Source organism: Amphimedon queenslandica, unplaced genomic scaffold, assembly GCF_000090795.2.
Source record: "Amphimedon queenslandica unplaced genomic scaffold, v1.1 AMPQUscaffold_13007, whole genome shotgun sequence".
Taxonomy (NCBI): Eukaryota; Metazoa; Porifera; class Demospongiae; order Haplosclerida; family Niphatidae; genus Amphimedon; species Amphimedon queenslandica.
This window is the reverse complement of record NW_003546757.1, coordinates 24743-45847: the sequence shown is the minus strand read 5'-3', so window position 1 is coordinate 45847 and position 21105 is coordinate 24743. Positions and strand designations below refer to the sequence as shown.

Genomic DNA, 21105 nt, shown 5'->3' with positions numbered 1-21105 from the left:
TGTTTATTATACAAAATATTATTAAGTCAAAAAATGCCCGAAGGCGAAAGGATGTGATAGTTATAATACTAATAATAAGAATTGTAATAAATAATAGTAAATTAATATTCGCTAGAGTCCATTGTACGGTTTCTGATTAGGTTCTTGATTAAGAACTCGTATGATGTCTACAAAAACATCATTACGACACATTATGACAATTTATGACATCACAATCCTACCTTCTTTGTCTTGATCAGAAATGACACCTCGAGGGAACTCAACGTCAAACGTAATGTAAAGGTCACCTTTCTTGACGTTGTTGTCATAGTTTGGCATACCCTCTCCTTTCTTCTTGATAATGGCACCAGGCCATGTTACCTTGTCACGAGATATCTCGACCTATTAATTTAAATAATAATTAAGACTGACCCCTACTTCTTTTATCTTTTACTTTGTGTCCGTCCAAATGAGTAATCTCCATATTAAAGCCAGTCAGTGCATCTCTCAATGAAATGGTTATATTCATGTATAAATCATCGCCACGCCTTTCAAACATATGGTGTCTATTTCAACAGATATAAAGATGACACAGGGTCACTGGCCAGTCAAATTTGACAAACCTTTCTTGCTTTATTACAAAAATAAGATCTCCTGGTTCTCCGTCAATGTGTGGCTCACCTGGAACAATAAATCAGGTGATTATCATGTGACACAATGTCTGTACCTTCAGATATGAACGGATACTGGCTCTCATGACTCATTCCTGGTTCCACTTCTACTTCAAGGATCTTCTCTTCGTTGACAAACCTGTGATCAGGAAAAATTATTAAAAATCAACTATGCAACATACTAGTCCATACCACATTAACAATGATATTGTTTTTTCATCATAATTATTATTATAAATTAAAACTGAAACTTACTTTACATTCGGACAATCATCACACACTTGTTGTTGTACCATCTGTGACATTAAATTTGCATAATGAAAACAGTTTCAATGACGTCCCTCACCTGAAACCTTCCGGGGCCCATCGGTATGGTTTTTGTCTCCATACGACAGTTACACTTCCTAGTACCTTTAGCTGCTTTAGGTACTGGCTTGTATCTAGCTACTCTTAACGTCTGACCGTTGTAAAGATTTTCAAGTGAGACCTAATGGGTATATATGTAGTGATAAACTCCACCCAGATCCCGAACCCTCTTTCTCCTTCCCTCTCTCTTTACTTCAAGATCCATTGTGATGGAACCTCCTCGTGGTATTTCATGATGTCCGCTGTCAGCTTGTCCAAAATGGAAGCCAAATCCTCCAAAGAAATTACTACAAGAGAGAGAGAGAATGAGTAAATATACAAAATACAAAAATAGTGAGTATGTGTACATGTACATGTACATACTCAAAAACTCCCCCGCCGCCATGTTGTCCATGATTCTTCAGTCCTTCTTCTCCCCGCTTATTATAAATGTCTCTCTTTTCCTCGTCACTAAGTACCTATCACATGATATAGTCACGTGACTGGCCACACCCCCTAATTACCTCATAGGCCTCGTTGATGTCGTGGAACTTTGTCTGGGCATCGGGGTCGTCTTTATTCTTGTCCGGGTGATATTTCATTGCTAGCGTACGATAGGCTTTCTTTATTTGTTTAGAGGTAGCATCTCTGTTCACTCCTAAAATTTGATAAAAATCTCTCCTGTGAAAAGAGTAGTTATAAATAAAATAACAGTGAAATTGACTCTTACTCGGCTAGTATAGAGACCCACAGGGTCACTAGCAGTAGAAGAAACAAATAAAACTTGAAACAAATCATCATCCTTCCCTTTTAGGCTTTTACATGTGAAGTTGGTGTGGGGTGTGGTTTGATGATAAAACGGGCGTGGCATTCTAGATTTAGGCGTGGTCCATGACGCAAGTGTTTGTTTTATTTTTAGGTTTTGATACTATTTTTAGTTTACATTCAAGATTGTTCAGCTTTCTTCCCGACGCTGTATAATCTTGCAGCGTTATAAAAAGCCCTTCTATATGAACCTCTCTTAAATCTATAAGAGACGACCAATCATGGACGTTGACAGACAAGAGGTCATTATTACCCTGACTAGAAACAAGCACAGCCTTACGCCATTAGCAGTGGAGGAACTGACAACTCTTCAAGATTTGAGATCTCTGGTAAGAATGAGAGTTACTGTATGTCCAAGTATCTTCTACCTCTCCCCCCTCTCTCTCTCTCAGATTGATAAGCTAACAAGCCTTGATAAGGCTAGACTGCTTTTTATCAATGAAGAAGGGAATGCTGTGGCTTTAGAATCTGATGGTAAGTATTTCATTTTTGTATCGTCATAATAATGATATAGCTTGAGCATCACGTTTCATATAATGTGCAAGATTAATGCACAGGGATATTATGGGTATCATCTAATGTATATTTTGATTGAGAATTAGTGAAATATGTGTACATATGTACATTGTTTATGTATGTACTTGTACATATACTATAATAACTGCCATTACTAAATTGAACTTTTGTTGTATCATGGTGGTGCATTACATGACACGGCTAATCTTTGTTAATAGTTTAAATTGTTTAATTAATATTGACACTAGTATGTCATTCTCATGTGACCTTGTACTCTATGTGTACAAATGTGATGTACTGGAACATTCACAATGATCAACAGTCCCATATATGGGCGTGTATTAAATTCATATGTCATTACAACAAGGTCATATAGTCAGCCCCTTCTCTCTCCACCTGTAGGTGAATTCACTGTTGCTGTTGAACAGGCCAACAAGACTAAGCAGCTTCACTTGCTTATTGAGGACATTGAGAAACAACCTAAAGTATGTACATGTACATGTACACCTTCTGTCACCCTCGCTCCCTTTCTCTCTCCTCCCTGTTAATTACTATCACTGATTGTCAACTTTTTTGTATAGGAGAAACGTCATCACCACGATCATCATCACCATGGTCACCACGATCATCATCACCATGGTCACGGTCACCATGGTCACTCTCATAAGAGGCACTACTCTCAGTTGGCTACCTGTATTGGAGAGAAGAGGAAGAGAGCTGCTGAATATGCAGCTAAAGCTTTATTGGGCAAGAGCCAATCAATGGATGCCATTGAAGAACCAGAATGGTTCAAGGAAGCAATGAAGAAAGTAAGAGTCCTTTTACAACATAGTACATGTACATTTAGTGATGACTTTATGACTTAGTAATTCTGTGTAAAATAAAATCATGTACATGTGACTGTATGGGGAGATTTATCAAAATGTTGATGGGGGATACTTTGTGGTATATGAGCATAGCCAATGTACATGTACACACATACATTACCGGTAGGTATTATCTTTTAATCTCTCTTCCTTCTCCTCTGTTAGTATACACAAGCCATCATAGCTGAAGTTAAAGGTGAGGCTGGAGCTAAGGAGGAAGAGAGTGCAAGGAAGAAAGAATGCTCTCCTGATAAAGTGACTCACAAAGGAATAGTCTGTGACTATTGTGAAAAAGAAATTGCTGGAATTCGTTATAAGTGTGGGTAAGTAATAGTATACAAGTTTAATGTACATATACATATAATATGTATTTACATTTATGTTGTTTTAATATTAATTCCTCTCTCTTTCTCTCTCTCTCTAGTAATTGTTTGGATTTTGATTTGTGTGAAAACTGTGAATCATTTTCCGAGTTCTTTCACGATGACACTCACGTTTTTATAAAGATCAGGAAACCAGCTCCTCGTGCTGGCGTAAACAAGAAGGGAAAACTGAAACCGTTGCTGAAAAAGAACATTTACAAAGACAAATATGTTCAAATTGATGTGACACTTCAGCAACAGTAAGAGAAAATGATTAATTACTTAATTAATTAGTTACTAATTGCAGGGGCTCCTCTTCAATGGTGGTCATCAAGCAACCAGTGGGGCAGCACCAACAAAAACCAAAAGACGAACTATTTATAATCGGAGACGATCCTTTAGTTGTACCTCCAGTAATGATGAGTCCTCCGCCCACACTGCCTGTCAAACAAGACGAGGAGTCCGTTAAAATGAAGAAACCAGCCCCAAGTCTTATCAGGCGCTCTAAGAAGCAGCTGAGGGAAGACTTGAAGAAGACGACAAGGGAAGAGCCTCTTCATATCAATGCACAGGAAGACATGATCAGATATAGCAAGAAGCAGTTGAGGGAGCTGAAAGCAGCCAGACAGAAGAGGAGAAAGGAGCAAGGAGAAGTTCAGGGAGCTGGTAATGGAGCAGTTATGATGGAATCACTTGAATCAAGCTCTTCTATACAGAAGGGACATGGAAAGTAAGTATCATGTTATTATTTTAATTATTTAAAAACTCTCTCATTTGACAGGTGCCTTGATTCAAAGTTTGTCGTTGATGGCAACATTCCAGATGGATCAGTTATCCTGTATGGTAAAGCTTTTAGTAAGAGTTGGATCATACAGAACACTGGGACCAAGACCTGGCGTAATGTACAGCTGGTCCATCAAGATGGTTTCCTTCCAATACAACGAGAGGTTGATGTGCCTGATCTTGCTCCTGGACAGCAGGTATTATAAGAATGATTATTAGGTTAAAATATTCACAATCTCTCTCTCTCTCTCATTTCAGGAGAATGTCTCAGTTGATTATCCTGCAATTTCTCCAGAAGACGGTTCAAGCATCAAGAGCTCATGGCGTCTTGTTCATAACAAGACCACTCCTTTTGGTTGCACGCTATGGCTCTCGTGTCAATTAAAACCAGGTACTAATAAAGAATAAATAATAATAATAATTTTATCATTAATGTGCTTTCTCTCTCCCATTAGATCCTATTGATGAACTAACTTTATCATTTGAACAAATAAAATATCCTGTCTTTGAGGAAGAGGAGGAAGAAGAGGAGGAAGAGGAGGAGGAAGAGGAGGAGACCCAGCAGCAGCATCAAGGGGACAATACCTCAGAGAGTAGCTACTCGTTTGTTGATCCTCCTTCACCTCCTGTACTCTCCTATCAAAGCTGCAGAAGTAAGTAATAATAGTAATAATTAGTAATAGAGATGAACTCTCTCCTCTCTCTCTCTCTCTCTCTTTTAGATGATGATGAAGATTGTTCAGATGATGATTGCTCAGACGATGAATTTGTTGTCGTCATCCCAGACTGTTTCAAACTGGACAAGCCACTTGAAGGATTCACGCCTGATGGAACGACCCCAGTTACCGAAGACCCACCATCAGTCCAGCTGCCAGGAGAGCAAGAACAATCATCTGTCTCTCCCACTCCCTCTCCACCTCCCATTAGCCCTCCTCCCCCTCTCTTTCCTCCTATTGTCTCTCAACCAGGGAAGAGCCCACAGACTTCACCTAAGCGAATACCAAGGAGAGAAGGAGATACTTTTGTTCCTGATCGCATCAAACTATCTGATGTATGGATGTCACGATCACGTAATCCTTTGACTTATGCCGTAGGCCTCATAAACACTGTGACTGATCTTGCCGAACAACACATTCCAACTGTATCACCAAAAACCACACCCAGTGCCCCGCCTCCTCCTGAAGATGAGGACAGCATTGCCTCTGGTGATATATCAAAACTAATACATCAAGAACCGGACACTTCTCGTTTTATCAAGCAGAAATGGGAGGAGCCAAAACCATCGACCCCAATGGAAGAGCTGATCAGTATGGGTTTTGCTAATAGAGCAGTTAATAGCCGATTGCTTAAGAAACATGGAAATGATGTAGAGCTGGTCCTTAATGAGTTACTGGAGACAAACGGAGAGGGTTATCATGACGTGATTAGCTGCTCTTTCTCTTAAAAACGAGCTTATCATATATATTATTATAATTATTCTGGGAATGCAAGCTGTATATTATTATTGTTCTTGTTTTTGTTGCGTTGTTGTTGTTTTTGTCAAACTTTAAAATGTGTATATTCTATTCCATAGTCTAATTGAAATTTTCACTGTCTTGTTTTTGCATTTACTCTGTTATAAAATTCAATTTTAAATAATTTTGATGAATGGTCACTCCCCTAATCCAGTAGCCCTGCTAGCTAGGAAGTAGACATGGCATCAAGTGTGGTAAGTGTTCATCAGTTTGTGCTGCTTTATTCTGTTACCTAGGGAGATATTGTGGATGCTTTCCTTAAGCCAGTGACCAAAGAAGGACTCGAGGCCATATCCTCCCGTTTGCTGGCCCAGTTTGAGACGGGATTAGCCAAAGAGAAGCATGATGGCGAAGTGAAGATGCTTATCACTTATGTGCACAATTTGCCAAGTGGGGAAGAAAATGGCGACTTCTTGGCTCTAGACTTAGGTTAAGATGGAGGGAGGGGTGGACACAATTTTGTTATGCTCTGAAGTGTGAATGAAGTGGTACGAAGTATTTTTATTATTTTTGGTCTTTAGGCGGGAGCAATTTCAGAGTCTTAAAGATAACATTGGATAGCGAAAACAGGGATATATCTCAAGTTGATAGCAAGTTTTCGATCAGCGAAGAGTTAAAGAAATCCGATCAAGATCGTCTGTTTGGCTTCATTGCAGAATCCCTGAACAACTTCAAGAAAGAGAATGGGATCACGTCTAAACTACCGCTTGGATTCACATTCTCTTTTCCGGTTAATCAAACCAGTTTGACAGCTGGTACACTCATTCACTGGACGAAAGACTTCAAAGCTGCCAATTGTGAAGGAAATGATGTCGTTAAAATGTTACGTGATGCAAGTGATGCCAGGAAGGTAGCTCTGATTATAGTTAATTTATTATTGTCATTATTATTATTATTTAGTTTCCTGATACAGATATAGTTGCATTGGTTAATGACACAACTGGTACACAAATGGCTGTTGGATACAGCGACCAAGACTGTCATGTTGGAGTCATACTGGGAACTGGTTAGCTATTAATAATAATTATACGTGATGCAACTAAAAAATGGACTGAACTGTTACTATACCATTTAAAAAGATATGGTTGACTTCTAGTGTATATCTATACTCCTTCTCTTCTTTGAGTCATTTTTTCTTTCCAGGAACTAACGCTTGTTACACTGAAAGACTTGATGCTGTCACAAAGTTTAATGGTGACAGGTCACAGCATGATAAAGTGATAATAAACACAGAGTGGGGAGCATTTGGAGATAAAGGATCACTGAAGGACGTCATTACAGAGTTTGATAAAGCTTTTGACAGTCAGCCTGAAGTTGAGAATGGAGGGAGTCAAATGTAAGAAGTTTATTGTCATGTGACATGTCATGTGATCTCATTAATGATTAATCAGATATGAGAAGATGATCTCTGGTAAGTACCTTGGAGAGATTGTGCGTCACGCAATGCTGAAACTCATTAATGGCGGAGTTCTGTTTGGAGGAAAGTCTTCCGATGTTTTAAAGAAATTTGAAGGATTTAAGAGCAGCTATCTGTCTGACATTGAGAAAGGGTAAAAGGTAATTAATTATTTATTTATTTTATTTCTTTTCTGCAGTGAATGCATGGATGTGCTTAAAAACAAATGTGGTCTAGATCCTGTCACTGAACAAGATTGTGAGTATGTGACTCAAATATGTCGGGCCGTGAGTACCAGGGCAGCGAGATTAGCAGCTGCTGGTATAGTTACCATTGTGAGGAAGATGGGCCGAGAGAAGAAGTGTACAGTTGCTGTTGATGGCTCCTTGTATAAGCTTCATCCTGAGTTTAGATTTAGGTAAGAAGAAGGAGGGAGAGATGGAAGAAGTTGATTCTTTGTTTTTTTAGGATGAGGGCAGCCATTAACGAGATGCTACCATGTAATGGTGTCATTATTAAAGAGTCAAGAGATGGGAGTGGTCGAGGAGCTGCTCTCGTTGCAGCTGTTGCCAAACAATAAACAAATAATTTTATAATTAAAATTATAGCTGATCCCTCAATTTAAAATAAATAATACTTTACTTTTGGAAACTGAGCTGCCCACGCAATTGGAATTTTATTTTGCGTGGGTGTTTCTGAGCTACCCACGCAATTTGGTACACCGCCTACAAACCACTCCTGTCATCTTCATTTTCACAGATTCCCTCTAGAATCATTGATGGCTACCGGATCCAGCTCTCCAGTCCCAGCTAGAGGAAACAGCAAGGTCTCCCTGGGCCTCCTGGGAGACGAATCCGTTGAATTCTGGCGTGAGCCATTACAATACGTGGAGAGAAGGAAGGAAGACTATGGTGAAGTCTTTCTTGGGCGACTGTTAAACAAACCCACCATTTTTCTGACTGGTAGCTCATCTGTGAAAGAGCTCCTTAATGGTAAATAATAAAGTGATCCTATACATTTATCTGCTTTTAGATAAATGGAGGTGTTTTACGATTGGATATAAAGAATTCATGTTTGAAATATTTGGGGATAACCTGATATTCCATGATGGTAAGTGAGTGTGAGCATTATTTAATATGAGAGGCAGTCGTGTTAATTGTGTGTTTATTATTATGCTGTCTCAGGTGAGACGTGGGAGCAGGCAAGAGAGGGATTGGAATCCGTTTTTGAGCTTCAAAATCTATCACAATCACTAGACACTGTTAAACAGTGAGTGTGTGTGTGAGAGAGAGAGAGAGTGAATCACCCTCTCTCCTTATCTGTAGGTTAATTAAAGACCACATTAAAGAGACGCCTTTAAAGTGAGCCAGCACTTAATTTTATTATGAAACTAACAACACAAACAGTTTGTAAGAGATATAAGTTTCACACAACCATGTTTGATTCTTCTTATCGCTGTTGTTATTATCATCATTTCATCTTCATAGTTCTCCTACAAGTGCTTATACACATTTCAAATCTCTTGCTACACAAATATCAATGAAGCTATTCCTGAGTCCCTTGCTAACTGAAGACGAAATGAGAGAAATAACAGAATTAATGACTATACACTGGCACGGCATCATCTCTCTACCTGTTAACATCAAACTACCTTGGGTCCAGTGGAAATCAGGTTATGGGAAGGCTCTAGCTGCTAAAGTATGCTAACATGTACTAGACTATAGTCAATGCAGTCATACACAAGTACTAGTAGTCCATGCACCATTTCTTGTACACACGATCAATTGATGTAATAGTTATTGGAACTTAGTCAGTTTCAGTTTTGAATTGGGTACAACTTTTATTTCTTTACTACGAATACATGATGTGGTCAGATGTATTATTGTATGTTTTCTCCTTTTCCTCCTTATTAGGAGAAATTACTAGATCTAATAAGAACTAAGCTACAAACACAGCCGTCAGAGTGAGACAGTATTAGCTCTCCTTCCTCATTTCTTTCTTCTCCTTCTCTCCTCTCATAGGATAGCAGCTGGTGTACAGAGCTCATGTGATACCTTTGAACACAGTTTGAATAATATCCTTTTATTTGTCACTGCACTCATTCCAAAAGCACTTGCATCAGTAATGACATCATTACTTCTTGAGCTATCTAAACCGGAAAACGTGGGTCTATAATTATACGTTAATATATTATTAATGATTAATTGTTTAGAAGAGGTACTGTGATTGTATTAGTGATGAGACTTTCCTGGAAGATGTCATTTTAGAATGTCAGAGACTATGGCCGCCATTTTTCGGTGGACGGAGAATATGCACTGAAGTATGTAAATATTTTAAAAAAATTTGTTGTTAAACATATCTATTTTTCTCTTCTCAGAAATGTGTTATTTATGGTCACATTATACCAGAGGGACATGCTGTAGCTTACATGTCCTATTCTGCCAACAGGGACAACAAAGTATTCAATGATCCAAACCAGTTCCAACCAGAAAGATGGAGGAATGAGTAAGGAGTGGTAATAGCAGTAATAATAATAGTAATGATCAACTAATACTAGTGGGGAACATTGAAAGGAAATCTCTGGTAGTAGTAAGAATATAATTATATAAAAATTAGCATTTTAAATGTGATTAGGGCTCAATTCGAGTGGTTTGTCAGTAAAAATGATGGCATTAGTGTAATTCTGATATTATATTTAATGATAATATTTTCTCTCTTTTTATTTCTAGAAACAAACATGACAGAGATTTGGTTTGGACATTTGGTGGTGGGCCAAGGCGTTGTATTGGACAAGAATTGGTTAAAACAATATTAAAGGTAATGATTATATATTCATCCATCTAATTATTTTGCTGATTTGTGCCTTTTGAACAAAGTAGCATAATAACCATCACTTTGTATCAGAAGTGTAGTAAAAATTTGGAAGGATTTTAGTACCAATTTAAAAAAAACCATGGGCTATAGCCTTGGGTATATATTTTTCAGAATTTTGACGTTTTCTTAAAATGGCTGTAACTTGAAAAATTGAAGTCGGAATCAGCTCAAACTTGCTGCACAGCATAAGGACATCAATATGTATCAGAAAATGTAATAAAAATTTGGGGTGATTTTTTACCCATTTTTTGGAAAAAACCATGGGCTATAGCCTTGGGTATTTTTCAGAATTTTGACATTTTATTAAAATGGCCGTAACTTGAAAAATTGAAGTCGGAATCACCTCAAACTTGCTACACAGCATAAGGACATCAATATGTATCAGAAAATTTAATAAAAATTTGGAGTGATTTTTTACCCATTTTTTGGAAAAAACCATAGGCTATAGCCTTGGGTATTTTTCAGAATTTTGGCGTTTTCTTAAAATGGCCGTAACTTGAAAAATTGAAGTCGGAATCACCTCAAACTTGCTACACAGCATAAGGACATCAATATGTATCAGAAAATGTAATAAAAATTTGGGGTGATTTTTGGCCCATTTTTTGGAAAAAACCATGGGCTATAGCCTTGGGTATTTTTCAGAATTTTGGCGTTTTTTTTTAAATGGCCGTAACTTGAAAAATTGAAGTCGGAATCACCTCAAACTTGCTACACAGCATAAGGACATCAATATGTATCAGAAAATGTAATAAAAATTTGGGGTGATTTTTGGCCCATTTTTTGGAAAAAACCATGGGCTATAGCCTTGGGTATTTTTCAGAATTTTGGCGTTTTTTTTTAAATGGCCGTAACTTGAAAAATTGAAGTCGGAATCACCTCAAACTTGCTACACAGCATAAGGACATCAATATGTATCAGAAAATATAATAAAAATTTGGGGTGATTTTGAAGCCATTTTTCGGAAAAAACCATGGGCTATAGCCTTGGGTATTTTTCAGAATTTTGGCGTTTTTTTTTAATAGCCATAACTTGAAAAATTGAAGTCGGAATCAGCTCAAACTTGCTACGCAGCATAAGGACATCAATATGTATCAGAAAATGTAATAAAAATTTGAGCTGATTTTTGGCCCATTTTTCGGAAAAAACCATGGGCTATAGTACAGGGATTTTTTCAGAATTTTGACGTTTTCTTAAAATGGCCGTAACTTGAAAAATTGAAGTCGGAATCAGCTCAAACTTGCTACACAGCATAAGGACATCAATATGTATCAGAAAATGTAATAAAAATTTGGGGTGATTTTGGAGCCATTTTTCGGAAAAAACCATGGGCTATAGCCTTGGGTATTTTTCAGAATTTTGACGTTTTCTTAAAATGGCCGTAACTTGAAAAATTGAAGTCGGAATCACCTCAAACTTGCTACACAGCATAAGGACATCAATATGTATCAGAAAATGTAACAAAAATTTGGGGTGATTTTTGGCCCATTTTTGGAAAAAACCATGGGCTATAGTACAGTAATTTTTTCAGAATTTTGGCGTTTTTTTTAAATGGCCGTAACTTGAAAAATTGAAGTCGGAATCACCTCAAACTTGCTACACCGCATAAGGACATCAATATGTATCAGAAAATGTAATAAAATCTTGGGGTGATTTTGAAGCCATTTTTCGGAAAAAACCATGGGCTATAGCCTTGGGTATTTTTCAGAATTTTGGCGTTTTTTTTTTAATGGCAGTAACTTGAAAAATTGAAGTCGGAATCAGCTCAAACTTGCTACGCAGCATAAGGACATCAATATGTATCAGAAAATGTAATAAAAATTTGAGCTGATTTTTGGCCCATTTTTTGGAAAAAACCATGGGCTATAGTACAGGGATTTTTTCAGAATTTTGACGTTTTCTTAAAATGGCCGTAACTTGAAAAATTGAAGTCGGAATCAGCTCAAACTTGCTACACAGCATAAGGACATCAATATGTATCAGAAAATGTAATAAAAATTTGGGGTGATTTTGGAGCCATTTTTCGGAAAAAACCATGGGCTATAGCCTTGGGTATTTTTCAGAATTTTGGCGTTTTTTTTAAATGGCCGTAACTTAAAAAATTGAAGTCGGAATCACCTCAAACTTGCTACACCGCATAAGGACATCAATATGTATCAGAAAATGTAATAAAAATTTGGGGTGATTTTGGAGCCATTTTTCGGAAAAAACCATGGGCTATAGCCTTGGGTATTTTTCAGAATTTTGGCGTTTTTTTTTTAATGGCCATAACTTGAAAAATTGAAGTCGGAATCAGCTCAAACTTGCTACGCAGCATAAGGACATCAATATGTATCAGAAAATGTAATAAAAATTTGGGGTGATTTTTGGCCCATTTTTCAGAAAAATCCATGGGCTATAGTACAGGGATTTTTTCAGAATTTTGGCATTTCCTTAAAATAAAACACTTAATTAATGCATTTAATTAATTATCATCATTAGGAGTGGCTATCACAGTTTTTAAGCTCATTAAATTGGAGCGTCACTAGTGAAATTAAAAAGTATAAGCTCCTCCCAGTTTGCAGACCTACTGATGATGTCATGGTGACCTTCAGTTCATTGACTCCACCCACTTCAATTAATAACACAAACAAGACTTAAGATTAATAATTAATCATTGCATTTTTAATCATTATTATTATCATTTTTATTTTTAATGTTAGAAAATGAAGCATATCATTCATTGTGTTCACAGGTTATATTATTGGTTATTAATAGTTATTAAACCTGACAAAATTTTTGATAGTCATCAGGAGGTGTAACGGTGCTTAAATAATTCGAAAACGTCTCATAACTGCAAAGCTCCTGCCCGTTGCAAAAAGGGAGTGTTTTAATTTTGCCGTTATACAATACCCTCACTGCAGCTGGAGCAGTGCTGGTTGAGTATAATTCAAACAACATCATTGAAGAATAGGGAGGCCATATTCCTTCATCAATACCCAGAGCAACCAATAACTGTATCACTATAAATATATTTTAGTATATTTCAGTATATTCTAGTAAATCTTACGCGTAGTGTCATGCCCAGAGTACAGACTAAACTTCTCATAATCTTCTCCGTTGACAGACCGATTAAAATTCTAGTAGGTGACCCACAAAAATTAGCAAGAAAGTCACAAAAATAAGCATTGATACCTTCCAGATGTCCTTGAGTAAAAACCCAATCCCGGCTCTAGCGTTCTCTTGAACTGACGGGTATTTCAAGGAGTTGTAGCTCATCCAGACCATCTCATCTAATCCTGAGAGAGCAAGGTCCTCCGTTAGCTTGTCTGGCCAGGAGGCGTTGTGGCAGTAATGAGTGATGAGGCAGTCACAGAAGTGTTCAAAATTATCGCCTGAAATGAAATAAAAAAGAAAGGGAAATATTACAATACAAAGCACAGTTGCATTATAAATAATAATAATAATAATAATTATTATTATTATTATTATTAAACTTACTGATGTTAAATCCAATGGTGTTACTAATATTATTAACAACCTCGATCGTCGTTTTTAAATGATTCAACCAGGTAGTGCTTTCGTAAAACTGGGTTTGATACTCAGTAACTTTAGGACACAAACTACAAAATATAAATATATGTACTTAATAATAAAGAAATCTCAAATCTGAACTAATCAATGATTGCTAACATACTCTGCATTGGCTTCCATATTGTCGTACATAGTATCACGAGTGTACAATGGAACGAACTGAGTGCATCCATCGTCTCCATTGTCCTCACATTTTCCATCCTGGGGGAACATCCCATCCATGAGGCTCTGAGCTGACAAGATTGTTCGAGGTATGTCTATAAATTTTTAAATAATTATAATAAAACTTTACTGCAACATAAAACGAATGCAAATTTTTTTCTCACCGTCGCTTCGAATAAAAACTTGGCTAGGATCAAGTGATGGGGTTAGAAATCCGTTTTTAACATATGCAGAATTAAGAGAACCGCCATTTGCTAAGTGCTGCTTGTATCCGATTGTTGTTAGTTGAGCTACTGAACAATTACCATGCATTTCTTCATTAGTTGGCAAAAAAACTAATAAATAAAAATAATAATAATACTCATACATTATTAAAGGGGCTTACTCTTTTCAAATATTCTTCCAGCAGTCCCTCTCTCTTTCTCCACTTTCGTATCAACTGGCATTTGTCCATGGACGAGGTCGCAAGACCAAATGTAATCATCACCAGGCCAGCAGCTGGAGCCGTTCCAAGCTGTACGGTCACCATGACTGTAAAGAGAGAGTGTGTGTTGAGTAGTAGCATTTAAAATGGAAGCTATTTGTACCGTATAACAGCTATCACTTGTTTTAAATTGACGTCTTCTGGCGGGGGAGGTATGCTCCAGCCAGCTGTAGTGAGTCCACACTGATAGTCGAATAATGATGGAGAACTATGGGTTAAGATGGGAGAGGAAAAGAAGAAAAATAGGAAGAGAAACCCAACCACCATGATGGAGTGTGGTTAGGTATTTACTACTGCGTGGGCGAGCTCAAGGTGCTAATTAATGCGTGGGCGAGCTCAAGGTACATGCATGAAGCGCTCGAGGTGATTCATATGCATAAGGATAAGGACACGCCTTGTAAATTCAAAGAAAAACACAAACAATGTCTTCCAGTAGTTTGCTCTCATCAATCCGGACTCACTCAATAGAAGATGCCCTTAGACCCATTGCACAGAAGGTATTATCAAAGAGGAAGCATTCATTGATGTTATTATTAATACTAGGTGTATGAGCTTCAACGTGCAGCAATGGAATATCAGTCTACTCGTGCTCCTGTAAATATTATCAGTCAAGCTCAGTCTGTCTTTGAAGCTGTTGAAAAACTTGAACAGGCAGCTACCGATCAGTTAGGGAAAGAGGTAGGCATATAAAGCATCTGTTGCATAAATAGTGTCACTCACTTTATTGTAAGGTATTGGAGCAACCAGACTACAAGCAGAGTCTTGACACTGCATACAAGCAAAGTTTTGAAGGAGCCAAATCCCTCCTAAAGGTGGCAGATAAAATGAGAGATGGGAGCAGTTTAGAACCTCCTGATGCAAGCTGTAAAAATTTACAAGATTCTGCATGTGAGATACTTGAAGGAACAGTAAAGGTATTGTAACAAGGGAAGAAAATGATAAGTAAATCATTATTTGATTAATAGCTTCTCTTGCTTTGGGATGAAAGTCAAGTAGAAAAGATTATACGTATTGCAAAATGGACTAATGACTTACTGAAGACAGTCCAAACTGCACAGTCTATGAGAGGTTTAGTCGTTTGCTACGATGTCAGTTTTAAAATGCAATGATTGTTGTAATTATTAGTTTATTTCAGGGATTTTCTAAAGTAATGATGAAGCTGATTGAAGTCAGCACTCAAAGATATCAGGTATCATGAAAAATTTTAATTTAAGCTTTTGTATTATTTAAATACATTTTAGGACCTCATCAGTATTCAAAGAAAGAAAAAGATATTTTCATGCCTTCAAACAATACGCAAGCATTTGCCTCCGCTCTCTCATTCAATGCAGAATTTTATTAAAAATCGTGAATCACATAACAAGAAAGTTAGTCACTATTTGTAATATTTTTTGTCATCTAATTTATATCAGGAAAAGAACCGTCATGCAAAAGCCATTGAAAAAGCAATTAAAGGAATTGTGGATGCTGTGAATGGAACTCTAGAAGAAGAGGAGGAAGAGGAGGAGGAGGAAGAGGAGGTAGAAGAGGAGGAGGAGGAGGAGGAAGAAGAGGAAGAAGAGGAGAACAAGGACAATGAAGAAGAAGACGATGAGATTTATAATATTTCTGATTCTTCTGATAACATTCTAGACACTGATCAAGAAGAAGATGAGGCTGAAGAAACAATAGCCACTCAAGTCCAACAAGTAAGAACGCTTTCTATTTATTTAGCAAAAATTATTTTTTGTCAATAGCTGCAGCGTAGGCTGTCCCTGAAGGAAAGGAGGGAGATCATTAGCTCTGAACTGGACAGAAATCTTGAGACTATTGTTAATAATTCAATGATTGTAGCTCGTGAGAGTAGACCTCAATTTAAAGAACTCATCGAGAAACTCTGCAATGAAGTGAGTATAGGCACATGATGTGCATTGTTAGAAAGTGCTTTTAATTGAAACTTTAGGTCAAAGAAATTAGTAAAGAGCTCAGTGAACAATACGCAGTTTTGCAAAATAATCCAAGCTCTTCAGAGGCTGAGTAAGAGCTATAATCTTTATAACTGAGGACAGAAATAATGTATAACAATCTATAGGGCACAGTTTGATGATACTGTAGAAAAGTTGTGCACAAAGTTGGAGGAGTTAGATAAGCTGGTTGCTAATTCAGTAGCTGATCAAGTTGCTGATGCATACGTAGCTCCTTCGGTTCCAATTGATGATCTTGTGAAAGGAGCAGTGACATCATCGTCACCAGTTGAAGAAGTAAGAACAAAACAGCAGTTATTATTATTATTATTATTAGTTTTGTAACAGCAGTTATTATAATAGGAGCATTAGTTTTTAACTGTTTCATTGTGTTTCTAATAATTATTCTTACTAGATGTCGAGTGAATCCACTGAAGGTTTGAGTAAGAAAGTTGAAGTATTCCGACAACATTCAAGGAGACTAAGTGAAGTAGCCATCAATGCAGCACAAGGGACACTGAGTAGAAGAAGTAAGCAGAGCAATGAGGCCTATAATATAGACATAATGAACCTTGCTACTTTGAATACTTTTCTAATTAAAAGTATCCTTTAATTGGGTATGAATTAGTGGATCAGTGGGTTAATGCTGTAGTGTAACAAGGTGTAGGATGAGGTTGCAATTGTCACCAATGCACTGGTGCCTAACCCATTCATCATATCCACGTTGAACCAACTAGTGAAGGATCTGATTTGACAGTCCTTACACTTGAGCTTATAAAGGCAATATTATTGTTCAGGCAATTGTGGGTTGCACACTCTGGTCAATGATTCACTATGACTCACTATCATAACAGTTATTGTTGTACATCCATAGGATCAAAAAGGATAAAACGACTCACCAGTCAGCTTGATGATTTGACAAAGAAGGTTACATCTGCCGCCGTTAAAGTCAGAAATAATCCACACGACAGAGAAGCAGATCGACGTCTCAACGAATTAAGAAATGAATGGCAGAAAAAGGTGAAGGAACTTACTGCAGCCATTGATGAAATTATTAATGTAACTGACTTCACTGCTGCTACTGGTAAGCTACACCTCTCTCTCAAAATAAAAGCTTAGTTGAGCTAAATTTTAAAATTTTACTTTTAAAAATTGATTTGCTCTCTAACCATGACTGCATTCTGTAATGTATTGCTTTCTTTATTTCAGAGGCCACCATTGTCGGTGATATGGAAAAATGTAGGACAGCCATGGAGAAGAGGAAATGGCATGAAGTTGCAGTCATTGTCCACGAAATAGCAGCAAAGGCAAGAAGATTCTCTGACGTTTCTAAAAATAGAACAAAATCGATACCCGACCAGCAATTGAAGAAAAGCATAAGAGGAGCTATCACAAATCTTGAATTAGGTACACACATGTTTATATAATGTTTTAATAAATATATTGTAATGTTTGCAGCTGTTAAAGAGATGGTGGATTGCGCTCAAATCATAGCTACTGGCAATGTTACAGAACAAGACACTCATAATCTGATACAAGCACTCCAACATGTACTGGAATCAATGCATGCCATACAAGAGCTACTACCTGACACACTGGAACCTTCTCTGTCCCACGAGAATAGCACCACTTCAGTTAGCAGTGGACTGATACCTCAATATCAGTTTCGGCCTTCACCATTAGTAGCTACAGGAGGAGAGAGAAAAGAGGCTCAAACAACTCTCTCACTCTCTCCCTCCCTCCTTCAATCATCTGAAGAGGTAACAGAGCACTTCCCTGTTCAGCCACTCTCTCCATCAGATGAATGGATCAGTTCTCCATCATCCACTGAGCCTCCTTCTTCACTGTTTGGTCCAACTGATCCTTCAATACATGATGATGAAATGATAACCAAGAAATGGACAACTAGCACTCCTCATGTACCGACCCAGCCACCTATTACTTATCCACACTCACTTGGAGGAGCTGGAGATAGATACAATCTATCTCATTTGGCTTCTTCTTTTGGATGGCAGGAGAGTCAAACTCCATTCATTGAAGGTATCATGTATATATTAGTCTTATTTTTACTAGCATGTAACTATTAGAGAATACAGAGCTTTGCCATATTTATACAAAGCCACTGGAGGATATGGTTCAAGCAGCAACTGAAGGAAATCAAAAACAACTTCAAGAGAAAGCAGCAGAGTTTGCAATGAAAGCACAGGAACTGAGCAAACTAGCAGAAACAGCTGCAAGCAATTCAAGAAGCCAAGAAGTTGCACGGTAAATATATATAAATTATTTAAAACTCATCCTTTTCATACTTGTATAGAGTGCTGAACAAAGAATCAGCTAATATAACTTATCTGACTCCTCGAATCATTAAAAAAGCAGAAGAAGTATTAAATATGGAAGAAGAAGAGGAGGAAGAAGAAGGAGAGAGCTTACAAGAGCTGGGGCAAGAGTGGACTGGACATTTAAATAAACTACTGGAGGCTTCACAAGCAGCTAACATGCCCTGGTCAAAGTCTGCTAGAAGATTGGTGACTTCTGCTAAGAATAGAAGAGGATTAAACAAAGAAGTATGAGATAGCTAGTGCATGAAAGTGATGCATAACCATTTAAATATTTTTCTGTAGATTTCTCATATTGGGTCACAGACACAAAGAATGGTTGGGGTTGCCTCAACAACCATCAAAGCTGCACTAGTTGAGGACTCCATTGGCAGTACTACCAATTTAGACAGTGCACAGGACCCCGCTGTACAGGTAAATATAGTGCCAAGACCCCTTGAATGTTACTATTGCATTATTATAGAAACAAATAGAATCTGTTCAAGAACATGTGAAGGGCATTGAGTCAGTGACACCACAATTTATAAGCGCTGCAGGTCAAGTAGCTGAAGATGAACCAGAAGATGAGAAGCTATACCTCTTGTCACACCAATGGGCTACTGCTGTAAGCTTTTAATAATAAATTATAATAAATATTATATTTCTATCTCCACTTATCAGGCTAGTGCACTAATGAAGAATGTTGATGATATAACTTTTGGTATGAGTGGGCCAGCTGATGCTTTACTCCTTGCAGCCAAATCAAATGATGCAGAGCTACTCAAGGAGCAAGCAGAATCAATTAAAAGACTAGCAGACTCAATGCTAACTGTGGCCAAAGATGCAGTTGAAGGGTAAATAAAGATATTAATTAAATAATTAAATAGTTGTAATTATAGGTGTGATGATGAGAGTCTTGTTAAGTCAGTGCTTGATACAGCCCAAGAGATACAAGAGTTGTCATCAGAACTGATACAATATGCACATGAAATAGCTAGCTTAAAGGAAGTAGATGAAGAAAGACATCAACTTGCAGTGGAGAAAGCTGAAATACTAAAAAGAGATTGGGCAGCCAAAGTGAGACTTACCCATCAACTAATTCTGTCATTATTATTCTTGCATTCATTGTTAGATGCACTTACTAACTGCTTATATTGATGACCTGACAGCTAATGTAGCTGGACCACTTGATCGTTTGGTTAGTGTCTCGTTGCAAGCATCAAGAACTGATGGAATGGCTAAGGAACACTTACTTGAACAATTTAAGGAAAAGAAAGAATTTGCTACTGGCCAGTTGGACAAAGTCAAGTAAGAAAAAATAATAACAATAATGATGATGATGATGATGATATACTGACTAATAAATTGTCTTTTAGTTCTGAACTTGATTGTGTAATGAAGAAAACAAAGAGCAGCGATCCACTAGTAATGAAGTGTAAAAGGAACATGGGATTTTTAGTAAGAGTATTACCACACGCAATAGGAGCAGCACGATCACTATCAGGTATAACTGTATATATACTTGATTCATTTCCATTTTAATGTATGTGTAGATGATCATAGCTCAATGAAGCTGGATCATTTCAGTCACTTGAGAAGACAATGGACAGCAAAAGCTCAGAGCTTTCATTATGGGATTGTCTTCATTGATGAGAATGAGTCTGAGATTGATGTCAGCCTAGCTCTGAGTTTGTTCAGGGATCTCTTGCAAGGTTATGAAACAACACGGACGACGCCATCAGCGCAGAAGACATCAAGATCAAGAGGAAGAGGTGATGGTAGTGATAGAAGAGAGAGACATGGCCAGCAGCAGTACTACTCAACTGATGACTTACTGGAGCCTCCAAACTACCCTCCACCTCCACCTCCCTTTGTACTAGATGACTCACATATCAAGTAAAATATGCAATATAGATCCACCTCATGCATGAAAGGTTCTCACAGGATTTGGGAATAGTGTTAAGATTCTTGTCAGTAGATTTTAAGTTGCTCAAAAATCTGGCATATGCACATAATACATGTTCTTATGCTGTGTTTGAAGCATAATTATAATAATATTTTACAAGTTTTGTTTCATTGCTGTAGCTATGACAGTACTGGTAATTCTCCAAAGTTGTCTCATCCTTGGAAACAAAGTGTGGAATACAGTCTCCCTCTTGATACTTCATTGAATAGATCATTAATTGTCAGTATTTAGTTGTTTAGTAACTGAAAAATTATCTCAATATTTCTTATTTAGGGAGCAACAAGACAGCTACAGGATGTTGTGGATGAATTTGAAGAAGAAGGTAACCCTCTAGTGGGACTTGCTAAGAAAATGACATCAAGAATGCTCCAAATGGTTGCATACACAAAGGGCCAAGGTCAAAAGATACAGGTACACTTAGTACATGAATTATATTGAAGTAGCAGGTCATTTTTTAAAATGATACACTGCTACTAAATTAAAGTGGTTGTATTTCAGTGATCATTTCTCTTCTCTATACAGACAATGCAGCAA

The 21105-nt window shown here is 37.4% G+C and overlaps 6 protein-coding genes across 6 annotated transcripts in view; 4 read left to right on the top strand and 2 right to left on the bottom strand.

The window, feature by feature from the left end:
• Positions 1–2: 2 nt before the first annotated feature.
• Positions 3–1860, bottom strand: LOC100639830 (dnaJ homolog subfamily B member 11-like). The gene is made up of 11 exons (XM_003389666.2): positions 1726–1860; positions 1520–1676; positions 1380–1474; positions 1210–1303; positions 997–1137; positions 906–946; positions 707–789; positions 603–660; positions 434–545; positions 222–381; positions 3–167 (listed from the first exon to the last, which is right to left on the bottom strand). The coding sequence occupies exons 1-11, from the start codon at positions 1794–1796 to the stop codon at positions 112–114; spliced, it is 1068 nt and encodes a 355-aa protein (XP_003389714.2). The 5' UTR covers positions 1797–1860; the 3' UTR covers positions 3–111.
• An 80-nt stretch (positions 1861–1940) lies between these two features.
• Positions 1941–5975, top strand: LOC100640463 (next to BRCA1 gene 1 protein-like). The gene is made up of 11 exons (XM_011408397.2): positions 1941–2149; positions 2213–2294; positions 2739–2821; positions 2918–3145; positions 3368–3525; positions 3627–3824; positions 3872–4294; positions 4346–4544; positions 4606–4738; positions 4803–5000; positions 5070–5975. Exons 1-11 carry the CDS (start codon positions 2042–2044, stop codon positions 5789–5791), a joined length of 2532 nt encoding a protein of 843 aa, XP_011406699.1. The 5' UTR covers positions 1941–2041; the 3' UTR covers positions 5792–5975.
• Positions 5966–7898, top strand: LOC100639704 (putative hexokinase HKDC1). Its single transcript, XM_003389665.3, has 8 exons — positions 5966–6055; positions 6098–6290; positions 6383–6711; positions 6762–6867; positions 7005–7197; positions 7253–7411; positions 7457–7675; positions 7726–7898. The coding sequence occupies exons 1-8, from the start codon at positions 6041–6043 to the stop codon at positions 7835–7837; spliced, it is 1326 nt and encodes a 441-aa protein (XP_003389713.1). The 5' UTR covers positions 5966–6040; the 3' UTR covers positions 7838–7898.
• A 70-nt stretch (positions 7899–7968) lies between these two features.
• LOC100640337 (cytochrome P450 26B1-like) lies at positions 7969–12866 on the top strand. Its single transcript, XM_020001944.1, has 11 exons — positions 7969–8249; positions 8290–8367; positions 8442–8526; positions 8583–8618; positions 8745–8955; positions 9171–9220; positions 9279–9420; positions 9470–9577; positions 9635–9762; positions 9987–10074; positions 12610–12866. The coding sequence occupies exons 1-11, from the start codon at positions 8036–8038 to the stop codon at positions 12766–12768; spliced, it is 1299 nt and encodes a 432-aa protein (XP_019857503.1). The 5' UTR covers positions 7969–8035; the 3' UTR covers positions 12769–12866.
• LOC105314301 (counting factor 60-like) lies at positions 12863–14636 on the bottom strand. The gene is made up of 8 exons (XM_011408395.2): positions 14451–14636; positions 14249–14394; positions 14028–14198; positions 13805–13958; positions 13609–13730; positions 13303–13502; positions 13178–13247; positions 12863–13130 (listed from the first exon to the last, which is right to left on the bottom strand). The coding sequence occupies exons 1-8, from the start codon at positions 14612–14614 to the stop codon at positions 12889–12891; spliced, it is 1269 nt and encodes a 422-aa protein (XP_011406697.1). The 5' UTR covers positions 14615–14636; the 3' UTR covers positions 12863–12888.
• A 106-nt stretch (positions 14637–14742) lies between these two features.
• Positions 14743–21105, top strand: part of LOC109585805 (coiled-coil domain-containing protein 136-like) — a 7310-nt gene continuing 947 nt past the window's right edge. Inside the window, exons 1-26 of the mRNA XM_020001941.1 lie at positions 14743–14844; positions 14891–15025; positions 15079–15261; positions 15313–15435; positions 15483–15536; positions 15589–15714; positions 15760–16035; positions 16084–16233; positions 16290–16363; positions 16419–16587; positions 16706–16820; positions 17165–17374; positions 17500–17697; positions 17749–18330; positions 18378–18555; positions 18605–18854; positions 18912–19040; positions 19090–19230; positions 19287–19459; positions 19505–19682; positions 19738–19913; positions 19982–20109; positions 20159–20501; positions 20691–20790; positions 20845–20982; positions 21094–21101. Of these exons, the coding sequence (XP_019857500.1) occupies positions 14770–14844; positions 14891–15025; positions 15079–15261; positions 15313–15435; positions 15483–15536; positions 15589–15714; positions 15760–16035; positions 16084–16233; positions 16290–16363; positions 16419–16587; positions 16706–16820; positions 17165–17374; positions 17500–17697; positions 17749–18330; positions 18378–18555; positions 18605–18854; positions 18912–19040; positions 19090–19230; positions 19287–19459; positions 19505–19682; positions 19738–19913; positions 19982–20109; positions 20159–20501; positions 20691–20790; positions 20845–20982; positions 21094–21101 (4412 nt within the window). The 5' untranslated portion in view covers positions 14743–14769. The remainder of the gene's footprint in view (positions 14845–14890; positions 15026–15078; positions 15262–15312; positions 15436–15482; positions 15537–15588; positions 15715–15759; positions 16036–16083; positions 16234–16289; positions 16364–16418; positions 16588–16705; positions 16821–17164; positions 17375–17499; positions 17698–17748; positions 18331–18377; positions 18556–18604; positions 18855–18911; positions 19041–19089; positions 19231–19286; positions 19460–19504; positions 19683–19737; positions 19914–19981; positions 20110–20158; positions 20502–20690; positions 20791–20844; positions 20983–21093; positions 21102–21105) is intronic.

Excerpts from the sequence above, each read along its gene's own strand:
- LOC100639830 (XM_003389666.2), bottom strand. The coding sequence starts at position 1,796 with ATGATGATTTGTTTCAAGTTTTATTTGTTTCTTCTACTGCTAGTGACC. Across the intron at positions 1,677-1,725 it reads TGGGTCTCTATACTAGCCGA|GAGAGATTTTTATCAAATTT; the intron begins GTAAGAGTCAAT and ends CTCTTTTCACAG. Across the intron at positions 947-996 it reads TGGGCCCCGGAAGGTTTCAG|ATGGTACAACAACAAGTGTG; the intron begins GTGAGGGACGTC and ends TTAATGTCACAG.
- LOC100640463 (XM_011408397.2), top strand. The coding sequence starts at position 2,042 with ATGGACGTTGACAGACAAGAGGTCATTATTACCCTGACTAGAAACAAG. Across the intron at positions 2,150-2,212 it reads TTCAAGATTTGAGATCTCTG|ATTGATAAGCTAACAAGCCT; the intron begins GTAAGAATGAGA and ends TCTCTCTCTCAG. Across the intron at positions 4,295-4,345 it reads ATACAGAAGGGACATGGAAA|GTGCCTTGATTCAAAGTTTG; the intron begins GTAAGTATCATG and ends CTCATTTGACAG.
- LOC100639704 (XM_003389665.3), top strand. Across the intron at positions 6,712-6,761 it reads ATGCAAGTGATGCCAGGAAG|TTTCCTGATACAGATATAGT; the intron begins GTAGCTCTGATT and ends ATTATTATTTAG. Across the intron at positions 6,868-7,004 it reads TGGAGTCATACTGGGAACTG|GAACTAACGCTTGTTACACT; the intron begins GTTAGCTATTAA and ends TTTTCTTTCCAG.
- LOC100640337 (XM_020001944.1), top strand. The coding sequence starts at position 8,036 with ATGGCTACCGGATCCAGCTCTCCAGTCCCAGCTAGAGGAAACAGCAAG. Across the intron at positions 8,619-8,744 it reads ATTAAAGAGACGCCTTTAAA|TTCTCCTACAAGTGCTTATA; the intron begins GTGAGCCAGCAC and ends TCATCTTCATAG. Across the intron at positions 9,763-9,986 it reads CCAGAAAGATGGAGGAATGA|AAACAAACATGACAGAGATT; the intron begins GTAAGGAGTGGT and ends TTTTATTTCTAG.
- LOC105314301 (XM_011408395.2), bottom strand. The coding sequence starts at position 14,614 with ATGGTGGTTGGGTTTCTCTTCCTATTTTTCTTCTTTTCCTCTCCCATC. Across the intron at positions 14,199-14,248 it reads TGGAAGAATATTTGAAAAGA|TTTTTTTGCCAACTAATGAA; the intron begins GTAAGCCCCTTT and ends TTTATTTATTAG. Across the intron at positions 13,959-14,027 it reads AGTTTTTATTCGAAGCGACG|ACATACCTCGAACAATCTTG; the intron begins GTGAGAAAAAAA and ends AAAAATTTATAG.